The sequence below is a fragment of the Pteropus alecto genome, unplaced genomic scaffold (assembly GCF_000325575.1).
Source record: "Pteropus alecto unplaced genomic scaffold, ASM32557v1 scaffold98, whole genome shotgun sequence".
Lineage (NCBI taxonomy): Eukaryota > Metazoa > Chordata > Mammalia > Chiroptera > Pteropodidae > Pteropus > Pteropus alecto.
In genome coordinates this window covers 14,812,641-14,834,158 of record NW_006443570.1, presented here as the reverse complement: position 1 = coordinate 14,834,158, position 21,518 = coordinate 14,812,641, and the positions used below count along the sequence as shown (strand labels likewise).

At 34.8% G+C, this 21,518-nt stretch overlaps 1 protein-coding gene across 9 annotated transcripts in view; it reads left to right on the top strand.

The window, feature by feature from the left end:
- SYNRG (synergin gamma) overlaps positions 1 to 21,518 on the top strand; it is a 69,566-nt gene that overhangs the window by 28,228 nt on the left and 19,820 nt on the right. For 5 of the 9 annotated variants that reach the window (XM_015599322.2, XM_015599321.2, XM_015599327.2 and 2 more), the window contains 7 exons: positions 1,111 to 1,307; positions 1,906 to 2,154; positions 3,393 to 3,526; positions 7,880 to 7,998; positions 8,189 to 8,251; positions 11,740 to 12,687; positions 21,379 to 21,516. In XM_015599322.2, the coding sequence (XP_015454808.1) occupies positions 1,111 to 1,307; positions 1,906 to 2,154; positions 3,393 to 3,526; positions 7,880 to 7,998; positions 8,189 to 8,251; positions 11,740 to 12,687; positions 21,379 to 21,516 (1,848 nt within the window). Of the gene's footprint in view, positions 1 to 1,110; positions 1,308 to 1,905; positions 2,155 to 3,392; positions 3,527 to 7,879; positions 7,999 to 8,188; positions 8,252 to 11,739; positions 12,691 to 21,378; positions 21,517 to 21,518 lie in introns of all 9 variants that reach the window. The other 4 variants (XM_025041549.1, XM_025041548.1, XM_025041550.1 and 1 more) reach the window with 2 other exon arrangements.

Here is a 21,518-nt window from a genome sequence, read left to right as displayed (position 1 = left end):
TATAGCTGAACTTCTTTTTGGAAGAAACCAGTAGTGTCTACTTTACATTGTAATCACATAATCATGAGTTGAAAGTTAATTCCCAAACCAGTATGGGACTTCAGTTGTATATAAATATAATAGGTTTTCTTCCAATTGCCCATTATACAGTTTTAATCTTATCTTCTTCCTCTCTGTCTTCAAGCCAAACAAATTTTAGATCTTAGTATGTTTTGGAGTTCTATCCATTTTCTTCCAGCTTGTATTTCTTTCTTTCTTCTCCTTCCAAACATGCATGCACACATAATTTCCTAGCCAAAATATATGTTATCAATTAACCTGTAATCCATATTTAAATTATAGATGTAAAATTTTTGTCTTAAACATCTTTCTCTGTCTACCTTAGCCCTACCCACTTTCAACCCCCAAAACTTCTCTAACCAGGGTTGCCAGATTTAGCAAATAAGCATACAGAACATCCAGTTAAATATGAATTTCAGATAAACAGCAAAGAGTCGTTTAATATAAGTATATCCTGTGCAATATTGGCATCCTGTATTTTACATGGCAACTCTATCTCTAACAGCCTTTCTCACTTTGTCTTTTGGAAACCCCATTTTATTGTGAAAAACTCCCCCGCAGTCCCTTTTTTCTGCTTCCCCACCATAACTGAATCTGTCTGTCTTTGCAGGCTCTGTTTCCATAGCACCTTACCCAATGATGTTTTCTCTCACAGCCTCTAATTCTCTGGGGCAGGGAAAAGGTGGTGTTGGTGTAACTGTTGCTTCCAACTGCTGTTTTTCAACTATTCCCACCGTTATTATTCCACAACTGTTCTTTTAAAGTCCAAAGCATTTGCCTATACCACCTTCATCTTATTTTTATTACTGTCTTCTACTGAATTTGAAGACTTTCTCTTACCTTGGTCCCAAATTTTCATCTTTAGGACCGAGCTCCAGACCCCAATTGTCTGCTGGATATTTCCACTTGAATTTCTTTCTAGCAGTGCAAAGCCTTGACGTGGCTTTAGTTCTATTAAAGCGGTTCAATTTAAGCTTATTCTTGTACAAGCAAAAAAAATCAATCAGTTGTAATATGTTTACATTTGTAATCTGGTCTTTCCTTTAATAGATGCCTATAAGAAAATCTTAGAAACCACAATGACTCCAACTGGAATAGATACTGCCAAACTCTATCCCATTCTGATGTCATCTGGACTTCCCAGGGAAACTCTTGGACAGATATGGGCCTTAGCTAATCGAACTACACCTGGCAAACTTACTAAAGAAGAACTTTATACCGTTCTCGCCATGATAGCAGTTACACAGGTAGACATTGTTTCTTAAGTTAGATTAAGTAACTTTCCAATGTAAATTGAAAGAATATGAATCCTTTTTGACTACAACCCCATAGAATTTCTTGTACATTAAAATTTAAATAATTTTCAAGATACAGTACTTCAAAAATGTATAATTTATATGAAGCGCATACTAGCAAAATACTCCTTTGTTTAAAGACTGTACCCCTTCTGAACTTGAAAGTTAGTAATAAATGAAATTACTCACTGTCCTTTGAAGTCCTTATTTAAAATTCCTTAGATATTGATAAAGTATTCTCTGGTAGTTTTTCTTATATTATGAAATCGTTTGTAATATATGTAATCTTGATTTGATTGTAGTAAACTAACCAAACTTATCAGAGAGTAAAATGTCACAATGGATATGTGTTGGCCATTTCTTTGCTAAATATTAGATTTTTGTTAACCTTGTAACTTTTTTTTGTATCAAATTTATGAGTTTTGGGAGAGTTAGTGTAGAAACATATCAAAGCTACAGATTTTACATTTATGTCCCTGTTTGTCAGATTTAGATTGTATGTAGTTTGCAATCTCCTAAAATGTTTCCATTTTCCTCCTTTTTTGTGTAGAGGGGTGTTCCTGCCATGAGTCCTGATGCTTTAAACCAGTTCCCAGCAGCTCCTGTTCCATCTTTAAGTGGCTTTCCTATAACTTTGCCTACCGCAGTGAGTCAGCCTACTGGGATGCCTTCAGGCCCTGCAGGCTCCCTGCCCCTCAACCTCGGACAACCAGTCATGGGCATTAACCTTGTTGGACCAGTGGGGGGAGCTGCAGCCCAGGTTTCTAGTGGCTTCATGCCAGTGTACCCTACAAATCAGGTAAATGGAGAAACTGTGTATTCCAGATAATCCCTGGAAGTGAATCTATACTTTTTTTCTGGGGATGCAAAGAAAATTCTGGATTATGATAGACACTGGAGGTAAAAATTAAACAGTATTAAAACAATACAAAATTTAATTTTTATTATTTAAAAAATATGAAGCAATTTGCTAAGCCTTAAGATACTTGAATTTTGGCTAAAAGTTTATTGTTTTTTATAGTATATACATTTTAAACATCAAGCCCAGTAAACTTAATGAAATTCTTAGGCTATATCTTTGAAGAAGCAGTTAAACTTGAAATTAAAATGCTTCCATTTATTTTTCACTTCTCAGATTAGCAAAAATTTTTTAAAACATAGTATTTAGTGTCAGTGAAATTGTAGGAAAAGGATTTATTAGTACAGCTTTTTTGGAAGGCACTTTTGACAATAGCTATCAAAATTCTAAATATCTATGTATCTTCTGACCTAGCAGTCATGCTATTAGGAATCTATCTCACAGAAATAGTAACTTAAATTATAGCAAAGCTGTACAAGGATATTGTTGTAGCATTGTTTGCTACAGTAAAAAATTAGAAATAGCTAAATGTCCATTAGGAAAAAAAAAGTTATATAAATTTTGGTTCGTCCATACAGTGGTAAACTATTTGATCATTAAAATGAATGAGATAGATATATACTGCATTGAAAAGATGTCCAAGTCATACCATTACATTTTTTAAAGAGCAGAACAATATAGTATAAGCTCATGAGCTCATTTTTCTATAAAGCAAATAAAGCAAATAAAGCAGAAGAACTGTTAACAGTACTTCTAGATTATGGGATTAGGAGTCAGTGTTCACTGTTGACTTTATATGTTTGTGATGGATTATAATAAATTTATATCACGTTTGTAATTTACAAACTTGTATAAAATGTGTTTTAAAGATGGCAGGTTCTCCATAATCTATTAAATGTGATTTAGCTATTTGAAAGTTGTTCAGATTAGCCCTTTAAACCAGTTTGGTTTTTTTTTTTTTTTTTTTTACCATTTGTACAGAGAGTAACAATAATACAAGATTTCTGCCTTAAGCACTTGCATTGCTGTTTTATCTAGAGGATGTTCTTCTATAATTAGGTAGTGTGATACCTAAATGCAGAAATTTAAAAGATAGTCCTTGAATTTGACAGATGGAGATTTGTTATTTACTATTTTATCAATCTGATGGTTTCGATTTTAATATCCTCTAAACCTAGGTGGTGAAACCAGAAGAAGATGACTTCCAAGATTTTCAAGATGCTTCTAAGTCAGGATCCCTTGATGATTCATTCACTGATTTCCAAGAGTTGCCGGTTTCTTCAAAAACAAATAATTCTCAGCCTGGAAACAGGTAGAAAAAAGTTGAATATAGTTAAGATCGTATTTAATAATTTGAGAAAGAGGCATCCACAACAAGAAGTCTAAATAAGAGAATTAAGACTCCTTACTCTCATTCTTTTCTTGAATAATCCCTTCTTTATTCATAGTGTTACTCTTCAAACTTCCCTCCTCATTGTCCACATTAAACTTTAGCTCCGACCATTTCCTCCTGGCACATACCTGCTTGCCAATATTTTATTTGCCTGTGCTAGACCTGATTTATTATAGCTGAGTGCATCTGTGCAATGATGACTTCATGTTCTTGTTGTGGATCCAGATCTTCAACTGTTAAAAAGCCTTTTAGACAGGGGCACATAATTTGATATTTTTGCAATGTAATATATTATTGATTTTCCACAGAAATCATAATTCAGAAATATAAATATGATTATTCACATCTCTCTTAAATTTAAGTTGAAATCAGTGGCTTTTAGGCCTTCATATTTCTGTTTGCATAGACAGTTGCATAAACATATCTCTTATGTTTTATGTACTAGCTTAACTTTTAGGTACAGTAACTGATTATGTTCTCAATACCTTTCTCTCATTTCTTAAAAAGTATTTAGACACTTCTTCCATAGAGTGGAACATACCAGACTTTGAGTAAGCAATGCGATTTCTTTGGTTATTTTTGGATCTTGTTTTTGTCAGGATACATATTCTATTTCTCTTATGTTCCTATTTTTGCAGTTCCATTCATCTTTTTCCTTTTAACCAGTTGATAATCTGTCAACACTTCCTGCATAGATACTGTAATAAGAACTGAGGATAGGCTTTATGGAGTATTACCAAATTATTCTGATTTTAAGAATATATCAAATACATGTAAATGACACATAGAAGAAAAAGATGAAGCATGTGACTTTAAAGTACTGGGATTTCCAAGCCCAGTCACCAAGTGAAAAACATGTTATTTATTTTGGCTCCGTTTTCTCTCCTGTACCATCATCAACTGTCAGCTCTGCTTGACTTGGAAAAGGCCATCGGTGATCTTGCTTCTGCCTTCTCTCTCAACTATTGTCTTTTCACCACAGCTTGTATTCCAGCCATCCCAAAACAACTTCAGACTCTCCATGCTCTTTAAAGCTTATGGCCTTTTACATTCTATTCTATTCATCCTGAAATTGTTTCTGTAGTTAATTCTAGCTCCATTTCAAAACTCAGGTTAATATGGGAAATTTTTACTAACCCCTCTTGATCAATTTCTACCTCCAAGATGAGTTAAGGGCCCCTCTCTTTCTACTGTCAAGGTACCTTATGAATATCTGTGCCCTAATTATAATTAGTAATTCACCTATTTCCCTCACTAATCTATAAATACCTGAAGACAATCTTTCATGTGTTTATATGTCATACTTAGCCCATGATATGTAATTAATAAAGGTTTGTTGGATGATTATATTGTAGTATGAAGGTTATAAACTGAATTTATCAAATTGGTGGTTCATTCCTCTGAGCAAAAACCTCTTTCAGTAAATGAAATGAAAATTTGGGCATAGAAATTTTTAATAAGATGGTGCCCAAGCTTGAGATATATGGAGTATTAGCAATTTTGTGTCACATTATCTCCACATAATAGTTTACTTTCATATACAGCCATTCTTTGCAGATTTTTCTTTTTCAGTTCTGATTTGACTACTTCCATGCTTTCCTTGCATGAAAACATTTTGCTCATGTCTAAGAATCCACTCATTGCTTACTTATTCATTCAAAAACATTTACTTAGCATCTGTTATAGGCCAGACACTAGTGTAGGCACTAGAAATACAAAAGCAAAAAACACAGTTCCTGCTCTCAAGAAGCTTAGTTTTATCTAGGTATTTATATTATCTGATAAAACTCTCAGGATTGGTCCTTAAATGTGTGTGTATGCATATATAATGAATTCCCTAATTGATGATAATCTATATTACATATTGTGAGTTTATTTTAAAAGGATATTTGTTAAATTGAAATATGAATAGCTAAGCCTAGGTGGGACCACTCTGCGCAGTATTTTTAAGCAGAAAATGGGCATTTGTCGGAGAAGATGAAGACAAGTAAGGTATTAGATGTAGGCTGGAGTGGAGAGTATTGTTAGTCTGAAAAAATTACATTAGTTAGGGGTGGCACCAGTCGTGAGGTGTTTTATGATTTGTGGCATAATCTATAAAGCATTTTAGAAACAAATGGCATGATGAAAGTGATTCCTACTACTGTATGGGATAAATTCAACTGCCATGGTAATCCTATTGTGAGATGATGAGAAGTACTCTGGGTTTAAGAGTTACAGATACTGAAAGGATGTATCTGAGAAATTGGATGGACTCAATATTGAACTGGATGTCAAAGTCAAAGGAGAACTAACACATAAGTGGGCATGAAAGGGGACATGAAAGGAAGACGGCAGTATCATTTATTTATCCATTCAGAAAATACTTAGTATGTCTCAAGCACTGGGGAGCCTAGAATAATAAATAAGGCAGACATGGTGCACTGATGACTGAATAGTTCAAAAGGATTAAAGTGTAGGGGTTTCGAGTTGGTTAGTTTTATTTTGCTTTTTAAATGGGTATATTGAGCAACTAAGTAAAACCATCTACCACAGACATATGGAGTGATTATAAAACATAAATGGATTCACTAGAGAAAAAGCAAAATACATATTCTTTACAGTATCATCTTTCAGTAAAATTCATGTTTTTAAATTTTAAACACTCTGCTTCTCTCACTGAGTATCTTTCATTAGTATTAAAAAGTAGAAATAACTGTTTTCATGTTCAGAACAGATAACTACTTTATATAACTGGCATAAACACTTTCATAGTGATTATTGTTTGGTTTTTTAAAAATAATTTCAGAGGAAGAACTGGAATGAATTATTCATTTGTAATATGTGTAAAATTATAATCTGAGTCATAGCTTTTTTGAATGGAATTTTGTTGACTTCAGTCAGCTGTACTTCATTACCCTAAAGAGCCACCATTTTTCTTCAATTTTGAAAACAATTTTAAAGTTAATAATATTCAATTAAATGTCACATTTAGAAGATTTTACCAATGGGCTTTAAAAGAACATAGCTAAAGTCGGCAGGTCATGAAAAACAAATAGATCGTTCAGCTTTGTGTTTTTCCTAAGACATTAATTACCTTTATTCCTATGTAACATTCTGTTCAATGAGTTATAGTTTAATTACTTGTAAAAATTTAAAAAATTCACCCATAATGTATAGGTGATGACCTATTTGTCAAGATCAAATATGTAGTGTTGTGAAATTATAATATTTGATAACACTAAGTCCTAAAGCACTGTGGTCCCCCATTAGCATGCATGTGCAAGAGTTGGGTTTCTTACCTTGCTTGGAGGCCACTGATAAGAAGATTTAAATGACTGTGGAAAGATTTTTGCTCTGCGGCAAAGAACTCAATAGAAATCCATTTATATCACACGTGTGTGCGGTATTGAATGACACAAACCAGTGGTGGAATGTAGTTATTCATATGTAAAGGTTGTTCTTCTTGGGAGCTGCCTGGGTCTGATAAGAGAGAGGGGGAGAAAAAAGCAATGCTTTTATAGTATGTGTTTTAGCCATCCAAGAATACCCACACATATACTACTCATTACACTGTTTTTCCATCCAGGGAGAAATATGTCCACAGGCAAAAGTATCTTCATCTAATTTTGAAGTGATTGTTGTTTTGCTACAAAGATAGCTTCTGGAACCGCTGATGTGATTCTTGTAAAAATGCAAATTGTATTAACTCTACTGCTGCTTATCAGATGTGTGAACTTCTGCCAGTAAGCAATGCAATATGATCAAAAGAAAAACGATTTACATCTTGGCTCGAACAACATTTTATAAATAGATTTTTTTCTTAACTATTTCACCTCCGCATTCTGACCCCATTTTAAAGAATAATTTCTATTAAGGTTAACATAATTTACTTTAAAATACTGGATATACCTTTTTGGAGCAGTTCGCTTTTGCAGTTTTATAGACCTTAGGTTAAAATTGCAGGTCATCATTCTATAATCTATTTCCACTGCCATTCCAGTGGTTTTTATGGCTTAAAGAGATGATTAGATGGTCATTGTGGATCTGCCCCCCCTTTAAATAATCAAGAAAAGAGTTATTGGTTGGGTGTTATTTCAGTATATTTTTTCAAGGAAAAAGATGTTATCTTTAGTCATTTGTGGTGTATATATATAGTTTCTTAGTTTTAAAACGGGGAATCATGAGTTTTAACTAGGTACCTATTTGCCACTTTAATTCTAAGCTCTTACTTGATGATAAAGGAAGGATTAAATGTTCTAGTCATTAAGAAATATTTCTTTTTTCTTTTAGTGCCCCTTCTTTGTTGATGCCACTTCCTGGAACTAAAGCATCAACGTCAATGGATAAGTATGCTGTGTTTAAAGGAATTGCAACTGACAAGTCCTCTGAAAATACTGTTTCATTTGGAGGTAACAGCAGTTCGTAAATTCATAAATCTGTTAATGTAAATCTTTGTTTTTAGTGTTGGACTTTTATGGTAAATGTGTAAAATGGTTATGCCACATGCTGAGTGTGTCTGGGCAACCCAGTCTGCTTGCTTTCTTGAGTTGTGACCTCAAGGTTCCTAACCTCACTTGAGCTTCTGTCTTTTCATCATAGAGCCTGGTGATAAATATAGCGCTTTCAGAGAACTTGAACAGACAACAGAAAGTAAATCCTTAGGTAAGTTTTTGATTCCTTAAATGGATAAATTATTTCAATTTCTAATGAAAGATCTTTGATGATTCTTTCAGTGACACTCCTGAACATTATTTTATTGTGTGTAGGGTTTCTCTCCTCCCTCCTACTTCCTTTTCCCTTTCCCGGCGCCCCCTCCTCCCCTCCTCCCCTCGTCCCATCTCTTCCCCCACCCCACTGTGTGTGTGTTTGTGTGTGTGTGTGTAAATTACAAGGAAGCAAAGTGTGGTACAGTTATTGGGAATTATTTTCTAACATTTAGGGCTAACCCCAAATCAATGCATGTGTGTGTGTGTGTGTGTGTGTGCGCGTGTATAAATTACAAGGAAGCAAAGTGTGGTGCAGTTATTGGGAATTATTTTCTAACCTTTAGGGGTAACCCCAAATCAATGCAGTTTTCTCTGAAAACAGTGCATTCTTTTCACTGATAGTCTTCAAGCCAACTTAGACTTCTGTATCAAATGGAGGGCAGTGACTACTTTCAGTTATTTTAACGTTCAGTGAGACTTGAACTGTTGGCTCTGCAGCAATCTGTGGACTACAAAAGGCAGCAACTAGTCTTTTACTTTTCAAGATTTTCAAAATTGGTTATAATCGAAAGATGAAGTAAGAGGGGTTTTTGTGCATATGTGGTTCCCATCTCTGATAGAAGCACTTATTAAATAGAGTGGAAAAGAATATGGAACGATAATTTGAGATCCTTATATGTAAAGACTGAAAGTTCTGTTTGTGGTTATCTACCTTTGTGTACTGAATGCTTAAATTTTGGAACATCCTTCAATCATTTGTTCTCACCCTTCTGCCCAGGGGATAGGGATGGGAGTGGAGAGATGGGAGGAGAATATAGACAAGGTAAGGTATATGTGAAAGTTAAAGTAGAGAGTGTACTGCTTAAATATCTCTAAGAAAGGAAACACCTCTTCTGAAAATGCTCAGTCCCTTACAGCTCTTAGATTCTAGAAATGATTCCTGGTGTTTCATTCAAGACTTTAGGATATAATAACTATTTCTTCCTTTGTGCCTATATTAGGTACTAGGAGTACAAAGTTAAGCCCTAGAGGAATTTTTTGACTTGTTAATTTGTCATTTACTCCCAGCAATGCTTTCATCAATTCTTGGGCAAGACAAGTCTGGAGCAAAGAGCATAGTTTGATATCAGGGTTCTTTGTGTAGTATGATATGTATGTTATTCCTGGGAAAGGCAGTGATGCCACCAAAATGTAAGCAACACCTTAGTTCTGCTTTTACAGTACTGTATTAACAGAATCCTAGATTGTTGTTGCCGTTTTTGTTTGCTTACTTTCATTACTATCTTTAACGGTAAGGCTTTCCAAGTAGAGATGCCAACTTCGTTCATTTTAGAATATATTCTACTTGCATTTAAAGTACACTGGCCTAATTTCATCAAAGTTTGTTAGTATCTTAGAATTTATGTTGACTCTTAGAGTATTATGTTCGGAGCTGCGAGTTTGTTGAGTTACTACATGACAGAGTTTACTAATATTTCATTTTTTCTACCCCTACTGTTTAAACCATAAATTAAAGTCTATGAGGAAAATATTCTATATAGAGAAGCGACACTTCTTATTGAAGTTTTAGTGAAAAGTGATCTCTTTCGAAATGCTTTTAGGGCCTAAAAAGTGGCAATTAGGGAAACTTATGAAGATTCAGAAGCTGACAGAAGAGCTGTCAGTGAAGTAATATGCTTATTGTACCTTCTGATATGCAAGCTTCAAATAACTGCAACTAAATTATTTGCCCGAAAATTCCCTTTGTTTTTGAACTTGTAAACCTACCCATTTTTATTTCTTTTTAACCCTTTCACCCAGCTTACATTTCTAATGGAAAAGTTTACAATTCATCAGTAAGTTTAGTTTGCTGTGGTGATTTCAAAAAATAACAAAGCAAAACTTGTCAATTTCACAAATATTTCAAAGCAGCACATCAAAAATTTACGCTCTGACAAAATTGGCTGCTTATTTTCATTTACAGAAATAATGCAAATATTATCAGTGACATACTTGCCTAAAGTACTAAGGTGATTTTCTTTTAAGTTTTAAATCTGTTTTTCCTGTCAATTTGTGAAATTGACTTTAGTTTTATTGATGGTACGTCTTACAAACATAAAATACAAGAATTCTGAATGCTTTCCTCTCTTTCTAAAATTTCCCTAAGAATGTTAAATAGGTTTCTCTATGTTGATGACTTATGCTGGTAAATAATAGTTAAGTATCTCAGATTAGGAGGAACAGTCAGCTTCCATTGTTTTCCGCGCTTATTTCATATGATACATCAATGTATATATCATGTTACAAGCACAATATATTTAAAAGTCTGTATTGTTTTAATAACAATTTTAATTTACAACTTTAAGTACGTTTTTGTAGTTCATAAAGGAAGACCTTCAGACACCATTAGAAAACTGAGCTCATCTGCATCCTAACCTCATACCTATGAATGATAACATTGCTATGATAATAAAGAATAAAAAATCTAATAAGAATCATGGCTCCAGATCTTTCTCAGCATCTTAACTGAGTCTATTTAACTATTTATGAGAACTACATTAGTACTTATTTTCTTTGCCTAAAACATTAATTAAAAAATTGTGTCAGTAACCTCATCCTAAGAGTAGAACAATAAATGCTAAAATTTAAATCATATCCTTTGGAAGTTTTAATAATAGAGTTGGTATTTATTCAAATCCTTTTTAATTTTAATAAGAATAAGCTCTCATTGGTGCAATAAGATGGCCAATTTTAAGAAAACCCAAGCACTCACGGATTTTTTTCTGTGAAATTCAGTTTATTTGTTGGAGAGTACAGGGAGAAGCGGCTTTACAATGTACCGTTGGCCAGAATGCTTTGCAAATAAGTAGATACCTTTTCAAAACTTTTCATTGAAGTTGCCTTCAAATTAATGCCTCCATATACTTGAGCAAGACCACAGTATCTGATGATATGCTTAACATGCCTAGTTGAGCAAAGTATTGTACATCCTAAATATTAGACTTTTCGTAATACTTTATTGGTACCTGTGATATATTTTTCCTGCTTGAACACCATGTAATACATTTTATCCTTAAAGGGCCACTGTTTTAATATGTCTCTCTTCAGTAACCTCCAGCACTGATTTTTTATTCTGTTATATGCTTGGATGGGTAGCCATATTGAGAAAAAGTCCTGAGAGCAGTGCTTTTGGATCTGGCACCAAGAGACATATCACACCAAAGGAGCAAATGAAAAATGATAGGTGCTCTCAGTTTGATTTTTATTTATTTCCTATGATTAGCCTTCAGTTTGGAAACAAATATGTAGTTTCTATAGGAGTATTTGGTAGGGTTTAAACTGTGGTTAAATTATATCAAGCCAGTGAGGGAAATCTATAAAAGTATGCTTGTCATTTAATATGCTGTGCATCATGTGGTTTTCAGCTCAGCATTTTTATTTATTTGGTTGTGTTTTCTCTTTCAGGAGAAAACTTTGCAGAATTCAGATCTGCAGGAACTGATGATGGTTTCACCGATTTTAAAACTGCCGATAGTATATCACCACTAGAGCCACCATCAAAAGACAAAACTTTTCCAGCAGCCTTCCCCTCAGGAGCTATACAACAGAAACAGCAAACACAAGTGAAAAATCCTCTGAACTTAGCAGACTTAGATATGTTTTCCTCAGTTAATTGCAGCAGCGAGAAACCATTATCTTTCTCAGCTGCATTTAGTGCATCAAAATCTGTTTCTACACGACCACAGTCAACAGGACCTGCTGCAGCTGCGACAGCATTGGCATCAACTAAACCTTCTAGTTTGGCTGATGAGTTTGGAGAGTTCAACCTTTTCGGGGAATATTCTAGTCCAGCATCTGTTGGGGAGCAGGATGACTTTGCAGATTTTATGGCTTTCAGTAACAGCTCTATTTCATCTGAGCAAAAGTCAAATGACAAATATGATGCCCTTAAAGAGGAAGCTAGTCCTGTTCCTTTAACCAGCAGCTCGAGCAGCACAGTGAAAACTGGACAAAACTCAGCTCCTGCATCTACCAAATACGATGTCTTCAAACATCTTTCCCTGGAAGGATCTGGACTAGGTGTCGAGGAACTGAAAGATAATACTCCTTCGGGAAAAAGCGATGACGATTTTGCTGACTTCCACTCCAATAAGTTTTCTTCCATGAACTTGGACAAATCCCTGGGAGAGAAAGCAGTGACTTTCAGACCCACCAAAGAAGACTCTGCTTCGGTGAAGTCCTTGGATCTCCCTTCCATTGGTGGCAGCAGTGTTGGCAAGGAGGACTCTGAAGACGCACTCTCTGTTCAGTTTGACATGAAACTGGCTGATGTGGGAGGAGATCTTAAACATGTCATGTCTGATAGCTCTTTGGATTTACCAACAGTTAGTGGCCAGCATCCTCCTGCCGCAGGTGAGGAATTGGTGAGATTGCTCTGGTGATGGTGACGTAGATTTCAAAGATGGTTCTGTGGGTGTCGATTTACAGAAGAGTAGGGCTCTGGCTCTTAACCTTTATGAACTTTTAATAATTAACCTCTTTGTTGCCAGTCCCCTTAAAGCAGTGTTACATTTGATTCTAGGTATATTTGGATGTATGGATACCATGAATACTAAGGAACTCAGATCGGATAGCTAAAATATTTTTATTTTTCAAATCTAACACCAGCTAGGTGTTAGAGGCATATAAAAATCCACTGCTAAATGAACCCCACATTGCCAGAAATTTTATAGACTTTTACAGTGTTAGTGATGTTCCTCCATTTTTTTGAGTGAGGTCACCATTTCCCTCTCCTTTTTTCTTCTCTTGGCTGTATTCGGCAGCTGCCAGTATAGTATTGTTTGGTTTACATAAACTGACTCTTGTTGGGTCAAGCAAGTAAAAATGACTAGCCAGTTGTATGGCAGTTTGCTTCGTCCCTACAAGAGAAGAAAAGGGTAAGAGCTTGTGTATGGATGTCCTGTGGGCCAGGGTCCGACAAGGAGGAGGGCATGAGTTGTCAGTGGAATTCAGGTACGGTTTTTAGTGTTAACTCTATTACTGGAAGTATTAAAGTATAACAAATCTGTAGATGGTAGAATAGGGTAAACTGTTCACTTTCTCATAAAATGTTTGAGAACATCTTATAAGAGAGCCCTCTTAAAATTCTATATGGAGTTACATGTAGCAGTTTATTCTCTAGTTTAACTCCTCGTCGTAAAAACTAGATTCCCAAGTGTCCTAGTTTATATTTTGTTTTGTTATTTGATATGTATATAGAAAGATAAACCTATTTTGTGGCCTTTAATAATGAGACATATCTCAGTATTACTCTAGAAAATTTATTGCGCATATGAAGGGTTTATTGTTTTTTAAACCAGAGAGGGACACATCACACACTTCTAAGTTTACAGATTCAGGCAGAAATTGTAAAGTGTTATGACGTTTGCGTATCTCAGATTGGTAAGTCAGAAAACAAAGTCGCGTCCATCCTTTGGCTATTGACGTGCTGAAGGAGTCCTTAAACAGGGTGCTGAGTGAGGAGCAGCTGTCAGAGACTGTGTGTTTCGCCTTGCTACTTGCTTAGGCGTTTTCCAAGTGTGGTGGGCTGTCTGCAGAGCTCCTTGTGCCCTTGTCTACTTCCTTGTTTTGTCCTTTTCCTCAATTTTTTTTTTCATTTTCTTTTCTTTTTTGCTGCTGTTTGTTTGATAGTGATGTTGTTTCTTTTTTGTATGAGCTGCTTGAGCCACAGCAGTTGGTTGCAAAGTGCTCCATTTTTCTGAACAACAATATTTGATTTTTATTTTAAAATCTCATAACAAGTAAACTAGCCTTTGGACTCTGAAATTATTAATTAGAAGCTATTTTTCTGAAAGTGAATCTATATTTGTTCACAGTGCCAAGCTAGATGTCTTTATGAGATGAGTCTAATCTGAGTTTGGGATGTCTTCACCCTGTCCCCATTTTATTTGGGAAAGGGAGGTTGGTTTTTTTGACTGAGTTTGTTCTGATTGACCTGTTAAAATAATCTGCTGTGCCCATGTTCTTTTATGTATGTTTGGAACATTTCCAGCCTTGGAACCTGTAATGTTCAAGCCAAGTTTCTTCAGTTTGAGGATATTCTCAAAAGCAGATTGTTTCCTCCTTTTGATCTGTAAACCTTCTGCCAGAAAGGAGCAGTATCCCCTTAGAGCGGTTGTTAAAAGGGGTTGAGGCTAACCAATGAGCTATATTGTTGTTGAGCAAAACTGCTGCATACATGTATTGTAGAGGGTAAATGTCAGGGACTTCTTCAAGGCAATTTGGTTTACCTTATCCTAAAGTTGACCACAGTATCTCTTGCTCTCTTAGTTTGAGGGTTAAAGGTACTTCTTGTTGGGGAAATTAGAAGTGGACTAATGAAGAGAGCATAAAACCAGTAGACTCCTATCTCTGGACCTTAATCCTATTTAGAAACCCTAACTTAACTCTGAAGGGGATACTGTCTCTTTTAACTCTGCTATAATTCTTTGTACGGAAGGTAGATAATACTAATAATGTTGCCTGATTTCGCTGCATATTATTACATTTAACCCTTTGAGCCTTTGCTGAGTATAATTTCAAGTAGGCTGCTTTTGTTCCCCCACTAAATTTAATCTGTCTGGCACTGAAGCATCTTGATGTGCAGTCATTAAGATCATCTGGTTTTGTTGGCAGCAAGAACTTACCCTCATTTGTGACACTCAAAGGGTTAGCAAGATTTCTGTAGCTACCTACCTACCTACCTACCTGTAAAGTAGCTCTTCTTTGACATTGGAAACCTTTGTATTTTAATCAGCGCCCCATCACCACCACCTTTTTTGGCTGCTTTTCTGATGTCTTTTTTTCAATTTAGACATTTTCTGTGTGAATGTGCCTTTTTGAACTTGCTTTGGTATATCCCTCTGCAAATACTGATCTGCATGCTTATCCTGATGACTTCTTTTCCAGCTCTTCTGTACTACTCTCTTTTGTGATCTGTAAGTCCTATGTTAATAAATCATTCTTTGGCATATTTTGAAAGTGTGGGGATGTGTGTAATTTGTACTTTTTCAGGGTTAGACCAAAGAAATACCTGTTTCATATCAAGTTCAAAGGAATAGCATCTCCTGTGATTAGAGGGTTTTTTCCTTTTGTCTGTTTTGTTTCCTCCAATACCTTTCTCCTAAGAAAGTATTGGTACATTTTAGCCTTTTCCCCTTATAATTCCACTGATAAAAGTTTTTAACATGGCACTGGATTAAAGTAGAACTTTAAATATTTTTTTAAAGTATAAACTTTACAATATTTTACATATTAGAAGGAAAATTCACTTTCTTTAGTGAAGAAACTGAGTAGATTTTGTTGATTAGTAAGGCTCACTGAGCCTGTCTCCACTAGGAGTTACACTGTAAGGAGATGGGGAAAGCGAGGGAGCAGCCTTGAGTGCTGGGGGAAGAGGGACACATCTGTTAATAACTAGATAGCTATAGATTTAATTTTAAATAAACTATCTAATGGTATCGAGATGGATGTCTGAGCACAGTTAATGTAAACTGAATTTAAATTGATAATCTCTCTAATGGAAAGTGTTCATTGCTGATACCAGGAAGTCTTTAGGACTGAAATTGATTTGAATTTGAAATGGGGTACTCCATCTTCTAATTGTAGAGCCACATTATCTTTCCAACTTCAGAATGTATTATGAAGCCACCCTCAGTTGTTTTGACTTAGTCCATAAAGCAAGTTCTTAAAATGAGTTTAAGGGATGTCTTAGACAAAGGAAGATTTAAACATTTTCATTTTTAAGAAAATAATTCTAGAAGACTCACAAAAGTTAGCAAGAGTAGGCCAAATTTCAAAAAAAAAATTTTTGCCGCTTTAGAGTATAATAATAGCAAAAACCCTTGGGAATATTATTGTTTACAGATCAGAAACCCAAGGCCAATACAAACCTTGGAAAAAAGGATCGTTTCCATGGTTTACATTTTTTTCTTATGATTTGAGGCTTTAGTTCTTTGTTCTTTTTTAAAATTTGAGTCAGACAAGACATTAAACCATTGAAGATGAGGATTTTGAATAGCGTTCCTGAGAGATCACTTATAGTATCTGAAATATGCCATTTGAGAAAGAAAAAAGCCGTGCATTGGAGTTTAGAGTCACTCTAAGGAAAGCTGAGTCTGCCATTCAAAATACCATGTTTTCCAGAGCATAATGCTATGGATAGTTGAATAATGGTTTCAGAAACCTTGTGTGCTGCTAACTAATTTGGAAGAAAGAGATCTTGGCGTAGACTCTATCTAGTGATAATACCAGCTGCCTTTTATTTAGGATTTTTTTGGTGTGTGTGTGCCAAATATAAAACCAATCTTGTGATAGCTTTGGCTAAGGAATTCCTTTGTCAGTGGAATCACCTAATACTAGGCTGATCCATCTGGGACTGCCGTTATTTTAATTCCTTTCTGAATTTTTCTGAGCAGCCTGCAGAAAAGGACTGAATATAACTGTGCATAAAACATAATCACAGTTACAAATTGAACAGTTAATGTTTCCGGAGTAACATTTACTTTTTAGGGAGGAAGTTTTAATAATATAACATAAACTTTCAATAAAGACTTGAACTCTAGGCTATAGGTTCAAACAAACAAAATATTATGTTTTGTTAACCCCGATACCAAGTAGAGTAAGATATGGTTAGTACTTGACTTCATACATCAGTGCCTAAGAAATTATACAAATGTATTTATATTCTACAATCACTCTCTTGTTCAAATTTAAATCCCTGCTGATTTTTAAAAGCAGCAAATGAACATGAAGAGGACACTGGGAATATCAAAGAAGCTGGGCTAAATCCTAAATTAACTCAAAGAATCAAATTATTCTTAAAGGACTAGCTTTGTTTTTCCATTAGTTGAATATTTTTGATAAATTGTTTTGGAAAATGCTGGCCCAGTAGCTTTTGAGGGTCATATGCATTGGAGGGTGTCCTGGGTGCTACCCTCTCCCTTGCATAGCCATCTTCTGTGCTCATCTGGTATTTTTTTGATGAAATCTTTAATGATGACCATGAGCAGACCGACTGTATATCCTGACACCATTTCTTGGCCTTCCATCCTCCTCTGACTTAAACTTATCCACAAGATTGCCACTTTTTAAAAACTGAACTTAAAGCATTGACACACAACCTGCATGTGCTTACAGATAACATGAATAGCATTTAAACCGTTGATTGATACGAGCCAGTACAAATGAAGAATGGAAGGTTTCTTTGCAGATAGAAAACACTGGAAGGCAGTTATACAGCAGCATTTTATAGCGTGTCATACTTACACTGTGATCACTTTCATTCCTGTTTTCTTCAACAACACACATCAGGGTATTTGAGACTTACAGGACACAGACCAGGTTTTGTAATTATTAGGGAATGTGAATATGACTGATCTCAGAGGGTAGAATAGGGCTAGAGGTGGAAAGAAATTGAAATGTATAAATATTTCATGGTTTGCTTTGGTAAATGAAGTTTGAATTAAATCAGTATTGGAAATTAAAAGATAGTTAATTTTTAAAGACTCTTTTTCAGTCCATTGAACATTGTTATTGCTATATAAAACACTAGGGAATAGTGGAATTTGTGCATGTATCTCCTTTTCCAAACCCCTTTCTCAAAAGTCAGTAATTCTTAATCATCTGGGCATATGCTTACAGCTTTAGAACATATCCATGGGAATTGGTATGGCCTTCCGTGTCCTGTAATGGCAGCTCACATCCTTTGTTCCAAGAAATGCCTTGTTTTCATGTACAACATCTGTTCAGAAAGGATTTGAATAGAGGTTATGGAAGAGACTGTGATAGGGTTACTTGCTAGCATAAGCAAGAAATCTATGTTGTGATTTGAGATCCAGGATGAAAGATGAAAAGCAGATTGTATAGTTTATTCCTTTAGCCTTTGTAATAGGACATTCCTGGTTGCAAACAAATACGTGTATTAAAGCACACAATTTGGCATATTTGTGTGCAATTGCAGTTCAGCCTAGCACAGCCTCAGAGTTCTCCAATAGAATTGGAAATAGAGTAGTGAGTCTCTATTCATTTTATTGCATCCATTCACTGTTTTCTTTTTCCTTTCTCAAGAGCAATTTTCAGAATTCAGCTATCAAATTGAAAACCCATCTGTAGTAACTTCAGTGATCACAAAATAAAATGTAGGTTATTCCATATTATTTTTCCAGATAGGGCTTTCATCACTTATGTTGTAGGTTTTACAGAATCTTTGATATTTTTAGGAACACTGTACAATAATACATATAATTTGGCTGCTTAGAAAATGTAGAACTGTTAACATGGAAAATGAAGAATTTTCTTGGTTTAGCTTATCCTCAGGGAATTGATATACCATATTTTCTTAGAAAATGGCTTACTAATATCCACTATGCCAAGAAATACTACTGTTTTTATATTATTTGTAAATGCTAAGGTTTAGGAATACAATATTCTCACATTCCTATGTAATATCAGTTTTATGTGTTCAAATGAATTGCACTTTAGTAAATTATTTTTTTACACTGCAGTAGCCAATAAATAAGCAAAGTGAAATTTAAAAATCAACTTTGAGGCTTGATGTTAGTATATCCTACATATTTTACTCTTTATTACTATTTTTTTAAGCATAAAATATTTTAAGTCTTTTATTTTTTAGTTTTTCACTTGGTTATTTCTGTGAGTTACTCCAAAAGCCAAATTTTTATGCTTATATTTGTACTAAAAGTAAGATTTGTTAAAGACCTCTAGTATTATAAAAATACTTCTTCAACTAAGATAATCCCTTAGTATAATGTCTTTTACTTGATTATATATACTACAATGATTTCTGTGTTGTTGTTTTTTTTTTAAAAAAACTTGCTTGCTTTTTTTTTCTTGTTGCATAATTACACAAAAAGGTCTTTTTATTACCATAGCAGTTTAGTTGTGATGTTGGAATTAGAGCTTAATTTTTCATTAAATTTATCTTTGGTCTCTAGGAAAATTGCTACCCTTTTAGTAGATTCTGGGAGCAGTTTATAATATAGCTTCCCTCGAAGAGCTTTCTAGTAGGGTCTAATAGTAAAAATCCAAACTGAAACATTCTTCTGAATATACCCCTGAAAGACTAGTCTTGTGTTTAACTGCATCTGTCTCCTAATTGAATTTCATCTCATTTGAGGCAGGGTACTTTCTGATTCCTTTAAGTTGAAGGGAAAACTGAACAACACTACAGCCAGAGAATAAGAAAGCATTATGCCTACAGTTTTGTTTTATTCATTCTAAACTATAAGTTTTTCACCCAAATCTTTTTTCCCTTCTGTTTAATAAGCCAAAATTTGAAGGGTACCATTTATTTTACAGAATTTTAAAATATACTGTTGTTCTGCAAGTTCTCTGTTTTTCAGTGGTTGGCCTTTTTGTACATCTAAGGTTTTTCACTTTTATTATTAATTTAGTACCCTTTTCCTAATAGGGTTGAGAGAGGGAGAGAGACAGAGGGAGAGAAAAAAGAAGAAAGAAAAAGAATGAATACTGTTAGAAGAGCTATGGAAATGTCAGGAGTCCCTTAACTGTCATAAAACCTATGCAGTATTGCTGTGAAAGAAAGATGAAATGACCCAGTATTGGTTCACCTATTATGAAAATCTGGGTCACAGAACTTTTGAGAATTTCCCTGTAAACCATGTTTGTGGTTGTCAGAGAGGGAGTCTTTTATTTGGCCTTCTTGCCTCATATACATTGACTAAAATGAAACTAAACACACGTCAGCCAGACTGAATGGACAGTGCCGCTGAAGAGGTGGCTTCTCTACCTGCTGTCATGTACAGAGTTATTCAGCCTCAGCTGGTTTTGCTTTCTGAAAATGGGCAAGAAAGTTTCCCTAGTAAGACCACTAACATGATGAGTTGATATTTCATTTTTGCTTTGAAATAATTTCATTTTAGGCCCTAAAGCAGCAACTAAATGTCCAGTTGAAGCTGGTGGCAGCTATGTTGTACAAATATCGCTATTATGTATTGCTCACCACACACTGGATTGGATACTTTACACACATTATCAGTTAATCTTCACAACACAGCCTTTCCAAGTACATGGCCTTCTCCTCATCTTACAGATAAGCAAACCGAGGTCAAAAAATGTTAAGTAGCTTGCCTAATGTCACACAAGTAGTAAGTGGCAGAGCTGGGAGTTGAATGCAGATCTGTCTAAATCAAAAACCTACATTCTTTCTGCTGTTTTATGTTACCTCCTAAATTATTTAAACATATATTAAGGATATAAAATGAGTCTTCTGCCCCAGCATTTCTTTCTTCTTCATCATCTTCCTCCTCCTTCTCCTCTTCCTCTTCTTCTTCCTTTTCCTCTTCTTCAAATGAGGGGCTGACACATACTTGAAAGAGAAACAGGATTCAGACCTTTGATTCTATTTTTTAGGGGCTAAAGTAGATTAGATCGATTTTTCTTTCCTCATACTCCATCACAGCAATATGACGTCCATATTGACCAAAATAACAACTAGGTAAGTAACTGTTTAATTAAAATCTTATATTTGGGCTTGCTTGAGACAGAAATTCCCAATAATCGATTAAAGTTTAGGTAACATTTTCACTTTAGTTTTGAGAAATTGTCAATTTTTAATTAGCTTTCATGTACATTTTATATGACCGTGTTTTAAAGGATCGTTTTCCAACAAAGTCAAGGTGAATGAGATGTTTTAAGCAGGAAATATTGTAATAAATACATTTTAAAGTTAATAAGTGAACAGTTTATTAAACAACCCTATTCTCATACCAACCAGTATATATACACATTGGTAGATGAACCTATCTTTTTTTTTTTTTTTTTTTTTAGTAATTCTTATATCCAAAATAAAAAAAAGACTCTTTGTAGCTAAATATAAATGCCAGTTCAAGGCTAATGTGGATTTTTAAAGATCAGATTTTACAGCCCAACTCCTTTAATTTTAGTACAAGTTCTAAATTTAGTTAACTCCAACATAGCATAAAACTAATCAAATATGCTAGACATTTTGCTTCTGTAGAGTTTAGGGCATTTTGCCTAAATCGTGAGCTTGCCTCTAATTGTGGGGTCTTATTTCCCTTTCAGATATAGAGGACTTAAAATATGCTGCTTTTGGAACCTGCAGTAGCAATTTTGCAGTGAGCACACTTACGAGCTATGACTGGTCAGACAGGGATGATGCATCTCAGGGCAGAAAACTCTCTACATTTGTCCTCTCAGCAGGA